Source organism: Vombatus ursinus, unplaced genomic scaffold (assembly GCF_900497805.2).
Source record: "Vombatus ursinus unplaced genomic scaffold, bare-nosed wombat genome assembly UNPS02010284.1, whole genome shotgun sequence".
Classification (NCBI taxonomy): Eukaryota; Metazoa; Chordata; class Mammalia; order Diprotodontia; family Vombatidae; genus Vombatus; species Vombatus ursinus.
Genome location: NW_020950062.1, coordinates 19,226,522 through 19,233,451, shown reverse-complemented (window position 1 = coordinate 19,233,451; position 6,930 = coordinate 19,226,522). Strand labels below are relative to the sequence as shown.

Here is a 6,930-nt window from a genome sequence, read left to right as displayed (position 1 = left end):
CAACCACCACCACCACTACCAGTTCTATAGCAAGTTAAGATTTACAATGCCCCTTCTCCTCACAGCAACCTGTAGACATAGCAAGCATTAGGACTCCCATTTGACAGGTAAAGAAACTGAGGCTCTTTACTAGCTGTGTGACTCTGGGTAAGTCACTTAACCCTGATTTGCCTTGCCCCCCCAAAGAAAGAAACTGAGGCTTAGAGAGTTTAAGTGACTTGATCCTCTAAACTGATGATTCATCCACAAAATGTGACACAAAATCCATCATTCAGGAAGTGTATGATTATCTAAGGAGGTAGTTTAAGTGATTTGTGAAGGGTCAGGTCACAAAGCATGTTGGAATCAGGATTTGAAACAAAATCTCCTGACTCCAGGTTTAGGAAGCTCTTTCCTGCTTTCTCAATGGAACCCACTAGAGCACATCACCATGGCAGTGTTTTCAGAAGAACATTGAGGAAGATGTCTCTACTCAGCTCAATGACTGATTTGTAGTTTTTTGGGGTCAACTCAATCCTAAGCTTGGTCAGCCCAAGGAAAACTGAGGCCCAGAACTAAATCTTATGGAACTGAGAGAACCATGGTGCTAGAGGCAGAAGCAAGAATGTTTGAACATGATAGTAATATGTCCACCCCAATCCTTCCTTCTCTATTCCTCTCTATCCATCCCTCAACTCAGTGTTGGGGATGAAGGGTAGAGTGAATTAGCTGTTTCCTTCCCAATAGAGACCCCAAAGGTGTGGGGAAATTGAAGTACTGAATACTTACGGATTTTGGTGCAGGCTAGATGATTATAACCTGGAGAGAGAAAGAGAGAGAGACACCTTGTGAGGAAAGACAAAAGCTTGAGGAGAGAAGATCTGGGGTCCATAGGTTCGGGAAGTAGGGGAGTAAAAGTGTCAGAGCTAGTGCTGTTATTAAAGGGAAGAAGACCCAGGTCAGGGATTGGTTATACACTTCAGGCAGCACAAAAATTTCCTCCTCTCCAAAGATCTCATTGATACCTTAGTCTCTAATTATGTGCTGGCTTAAGACATTCTCAGAGAACAGATAACTTCCCAAGAAAAAGCATGAAAGAAGTCTGAGTCGTAGCATCCTTGGATACTGAGTAAGCAAGAGAAAGAAATCTGGATCTCAAAAAAAGATAGTGAATTGGAGACACATGTCCCAATCCCCTGAAATGAGGAACTAAAAGAAAGAAGTTCATTTGAAGACCTGGGCTACTTACCATTGGATTGATGGATGGATGGATGGATGGATGGATGGATGGATGGATGGATAGATGGATTAAAAAGCAGGTATCAGGCACTTACTATATGCAAAGCACTGCACTCACCATTGACATAGAGACTTTCCTCATCTAAGATGTAGGGTCCCAGTCTCGTGAGCCAGCAGGTCTGGCTGCTGAATTCCCAATACAGTTTTTCTCTATCTAGGTCAGGGCTGGCAGGATCTATCCAACGAGCACAAGCAATAATAACTCCGGTTGCTTTTCCCTCCTTCAAAGGCCTGGGAAAGAAGGCAAAAAAGGCATCAGAAGCCTGAAATGGGACCTGAAAAATCTGATAACTCCTGAAGTCAGGGGGCAGCCACCCTTGAGAAGCCTGAGGCAAACACTGAAATGGATGATGGTTAAATGAGGCAACAGTGTTGTGTCTCACCGGGTCTACTTTAGAGAATTTGTAGGGAACTGCCAAAAAATTCCCCTCCCTGAGACTATGTGGCAAGAGGATGTGGATAAATTCATTGAGGAATTGGAAAATCTGCCAGGACCTATGTTATAGCAGGGTGGAGACACCTCTTTTCTGAAGGTACCACCAATCGGTACCATGCCTGATGAGGCCATTGACTCCCAGGAATCTCACCTCAGCAAGGTCAGCTTGCATCCAGTATAATGAGAGCCAAGGCTGGTCTTTGTAAAGACAGAATCAAGCTGGAAGTAAAAGGAGAGAGTGGGCCTTCTAGATCAAGCCTCAATACCAAGGCTGAGGAAAGCAGCTTGGCAGAGGGGACGGAAGGGGGTCATGTCTCACCAGGCACTCCAGGGCACTCTCCACAGAACTGAATTTGCTGGAGCCAAAGTGGCTCATTCCTGTTGCATATTTCAGATTGGTGACAGTGAAATTTATGGTAAAAGTATCAAGGCTGAAGACCCTGGCTACAAAAAAGAGAGAGAGAGATGTCTGACATGCTGCCTGTGTGTCATTCAGCACATTCAGCGATGCCCAGGTGGTGTTGTCCTTAGGAGGAAAATTACGTGTCCTGTCCCTATTAATTGCATCCATGAGGGAACCCTCCAAACTTTGCTCAGCCTCTCCCACCTCTCAACATCATGACCAACACAGGCTACTATGTAGGAAGGAGAGACATCTCCATGCCTGAACTTCAGAAGTGTTCATTCAAATGAGCTAATATCTCTAAAGTGCTTTGTGAACCCTAAAGTACTATCTAAATGATAGATGATAATAATGTTCACCATCACCATCATCATTAAGGACACCCAGCTGAAACTATCCTAGTCCTTCTTCCAAGGAAAACTCAGCAGACTGAATTCACTAATGAGTCCTTCAGGAAACCTTTAGCCATAAACCTATCCCTCTGGCAACTCAATGCAGTGGAAAGAATGTTGGATTTGGAGAAAGAAGGCATGGGTTCCCACCCTAACTGTCCTGCTTTCTACCTATGTGACTTTGGGCCTCCATTTCTCTCTGGGCATCAGTGTCAACTGCAAAATGAGGGCAAGAGTTAGACTAGATGACCCGGAAGTTTCCTGCCAGCTCTAAATCTGTGATCTTAAGATCTCCTGTCTCTCAGTCTTATGGCCAAATGTAGCACAACTTTCCCAGAGAATGGATCAAAGATGGAAGCAGACCTTACCTGTGGATGGAGCTGGAGTGCTGGTTCTGAATATTGAACCTGAAGGGAAATATCATGAATGAAAATTGTGGACCAATTGTCCATGTGACAAGGAGGGGTATGGACTGTAAGAGACAGGGAAAATGCACTCCATTTGGCTTGGCCACTGAGTCAACTGGTGGAGACTGAATTACAAGAATGAGGGCGATGTGGTGCCTTCCTCTCTCTTTTACATCCTTGGTCCATCCTCTCTTTCCTAGGATGCTATGAGAACAGGGTTGGGACGGACAAGTGGTGTTCTCTGTTTGCCCCCAGGATAAGAATACTCATAGCCTGTGGTGGAGGAGAGGGCTATTCGATCATTGTAACCTGCAGAGAGAGAGAACAGCCATGGATGAAGGGGACTAGGATTTTGAGAAAGGATTAAGGAGAAACATGAGAGAGAGCATCTGAAGCCAAAAGAGCTGAAAAATATGGGTCATCAGCTAAGAGAGGATTTCACAAAGTGGTTCCCAGGTCAGGAGTCCATCTGCCCATGTAGGGTTCTTAGGCTTACCTCTGTGAGACCTCTGCTTCCCCTCAGACTCCAAACACATAATAGGAAGGTACTTTCAGTAAGACAGGTGCCATGGAAGCAAAGCTGGATCCTCATAGGCACAGAAAATTGCTTTGACAGGTGAGAGGCTAAGAGGAGTGGGACCAAGCATGGAGGTCAAGGAACTGCATGTCCTGGGCAGGGTTGGCTGCTCACCATTGATGTAAAGGCTCTTCTTGTCCAGGGTGTAGGGCCCCAGCCTGGTGATTTTACGGGTCTTCTTGCTCAGCTCACAGTAAATATTCTTTCTTTCCAGAATGGGGACGGTGTGGAATTTCCAATATGTACAAAGGAAATTCAGTGTAGTGCCTTTTCTCACAGACCTGAGAAAGGACACATTGGTAATGACTGTGACCTATCTGGCTTGACACAGGCATGCAAAAGTTAGCTGCAGTGAGAAGGAACCATCAATGTTCTACAAAGTAATTTGGCTTTATTAAGGATAATAATTTATCTTAAAAAATTTTTTTGCTAGACCCTTCATTTTATTAAGGAGCTGGGGGCAAGAGAGGGCATAGACCTTCCTTGACTAATACAGGTTAGCATCTTCCCTGCAACGTATTGACTCAGACCATTACCTGGAGAAATCAGATGATCTGCCCAGGGTCACACAGCCGGTCTGTGTCAGAGAGGGGACCTGAACTCAGGTCTTCTTGACTCTTGAGACCTGCTCTCTAACCCACTACAACATGCTGCCTCTAGAAGCTCAAGTCAATACAACTAATGGAAATACAGGGCAATAATTGACTTTTAAACAAAGTCCTTTCAACACATAATACAGCTTTCCAATCACTTCCTCTAAAGAGTTCCATCAGGATTATTTGTTCATTGATTCTCTCTCTCTTTCTTCTTTTTGTTGATGTATTCAGGGCAAAGTTTGTTTTTCTGATTTTGTTTTTTTTTTTTTTACTTTACATTTTTTGATAAAGTTCTTTCCATATTTCTTTGTAGCTAAGTGGTACAGATAACTGAATGCCAGGCATGGGAGTTAGGAAAACCTGAGTTCAAATCCAGCCTCAAACATTTACTAGCGATGTTGCCCTGGGCAAGTCATTTAACCTCTGCCTGTTCCTGTTTCCTCAAGGAGGAAAGTAGAGATAATAACAGCACCTACCTCCCAGGGTGGTTGTGAGGATCAAATGAGGTACTATTTGTAAGACACACAATGGGACACACAATGCCTGGTTCACAGTAGGTGCTTAGCAAATGCTTCTTCCCTCCCTTTCCCTTCCCCATTCAGAGAAGCACAGAATTTAGAGTTGGAGGAGCACTCAAGGGTCAGCTAGTCTATCTCATATCTGAAAGAAATAACATCAAGGCAACCAAGTGTTCTCATCTGATCTCACTACTTATCTTGGGAATAAATTTCCTGTTAGTCATTTTTGTTCTGTCATTTCTAGTACAAAAATCATCCACTTTGACAGAGAAAACAAGCAAAAAAAAATCAAGCTCTTCTGCCTTCTCTTTCTGTGGTCAGTCATCATCATCTCATCCACCCCCAGTTAGCAAGCCTATCCCATGATCCTTCTCTTTCCTCAGCACAGCTTTTAAAAGAACCCTCATTTTGTTTGCTTGGCATTGCATTCAACCTCCAGATCACTAGAAGTATTAGCCCTCCAGACACTATTTTTGCATGACTCTGCTATTCTTAGAATCTTCCTGTTACCTCCTCTTCTGAAAATAGTCTAATACTCAAGTACTTTGCATATATCTAATTTTTTTTAAATCCAAGCTAGTTGGTTAGCTCCTTGCGCATCCACTTCAATCTCTCCTAACAACTCCCATTTTTCTGCCTCATTGGAACTGTTTCACCTTCTGTGTCTTCAGAAGTTCATTCTTGAGAGTTTCTTATTGTTCCTCATATAATAGGGGGCTGAGACCTGGGTCGCATGCTGAACCTTGTAGTTCAGGGGGACAAGCATTCCCTCACAGCCCTGAATGCAATTAATCTTTGAGCTGGCAGGGGGACTTGAGATCAGAAGTTAGAGAGGGGGTGGAGGTGGGACAGGGGAAGGGATGGAAAGAGAGAGGGAGGGAGAGGAAAAGAGGGGAGAAAGGAGGGAGAGGGAGAAGGGGGAGAAAAGGAAAGAGAAGGGAAAGAGCAAGAGGGAGAAAGTGGAGGGAAGAGGAAAAAGGGAGGGAGAGAAGAGTGGAGAGAGAGAGAGAGAGAGAGAGATAGAGAGAGAAAGAGAGAGATGACAAGAAAAAGTAGGGACATGGCATCATTAGCCTTGTGCAGAGCTTAATGAGCTGAGCTGGAAAAAAATGGCAACACAGGAGTAACAGGCAAAAGAAGGAACTGAAAGAAGACATGAGACATGTCAGAGAAACGAAAGCTCAAGGTAGGCCATTGAGGCCCTAAGAGGGATCTCAGAACAGAGAATTCTAACTGAAAGCTACTGACTGTACTCACCCCTTCAAGGACTGAGTGCACCTTCCAAAAGGTCAACTCTTTCCCTCTCGGCCTGTCCAGTAACAGGCACTATGACACTCTGATTAATTCTTTTACCTAAGTGTTTTCTGTGTCTTGATTTTGCCCCAAATATAAAGAAGCCAGGGGTTAATGGGAAATAGACAAAATTTGAATTAATTAAAAATTAAACATTCAGAGTCAATCCTCTGAATGTGAGGAATTTCCTAACAGGGTGATGTGGGAGGTCAGAGCTATTAGAATTAATTGTAATTAGTGACTTTTTCCTTACATAAACTCCATAAAATAGCAGAGAAAAAGGACCATGTGGACCTGAGGGCCATTACCTCAGCCCTAAGCTAAAAGTGAGCTAACTGTTGTAACAGGGCATGAGCAATGCAATCTCTAGCCTCTTATGTGAGAAAGGAAAGGCTGAGGCAGGATGGAGACAGGTGAGACATGGGGGACAAGGCGTGAATGTATTTAGGTACACTCCTTCCAGATATACCTTTGGCATTGGAAGCACTGGTGTCATATAATGATTTAATTCCCTTTGAATTCCTTAGGTTTGCTTTTTTTTTCCTTCTGTCTTACCCTTTAAGCACAGCTGCACTAGGAACTTTTATATCTAGGGACAAGTATTACAATTGAGCCTGAGACCAGGAACAAAAAAATGTGCCTTCATTTGAGTTGGGTAAGATAATAGCAGGGCATTCATGAAGGACAAACAAGAACCCGAGACAACTGCAGAAAGCTGGTAAAGTTTAGACAAGAGGTGAGGAACAAGAAATTAGAGTGAAAAATATTATTACTTGTGACCAATAAGTACAAGATGACTAAGGTGTCGGTATACCTGCGCAGCTCTGATTAATGGTATTTCTGCTAAGGAGTTATTTGCAGCAAATCAGGTTATTTTCAATTTTCAATCAATCACGCAATAGGTAAACATTTATTAAGTGCTTACTATGTACTGTAGACTATACTAAATGCTAAGGCTATGCAGAAAAGCAAAAACATTCTTGTCCACATAGGGCTTAAATAACAATGCATTCATGCATTATAAAATAAT

General features: G+C 43.3%; 1 protein-coding gene across 1 annotated transcript; it reads right to left on the bottom strand.

Moving 5' to 3' along the window:
• Positions 1-670: 670 nt before the first annotated feature.
• On the bottom strand, positions 671-3,647 carry LOC114037217 (mucin-16-like). The gene is made up of 4 exons (XM_027854021.1): positions 3,608-3,647; positions 2,878-3,225; positions 1,337-1,509; positions 671-798 (listed from the first exon to the last, which is right to left on the bottom strand). Exons 2-4 carry the CDS (start codon positions 2,931-2,933, stop codon positions 671-673), a joined length of 357 nt encoding a protein of 118 aa, XP_027709822.1. The 5' UTR covers positions 2,934-3,225; positions 3,608-3,647.
• Between the last annotated feature and the right edge of the window lie 3,283 nt (positions 3,648-6,930).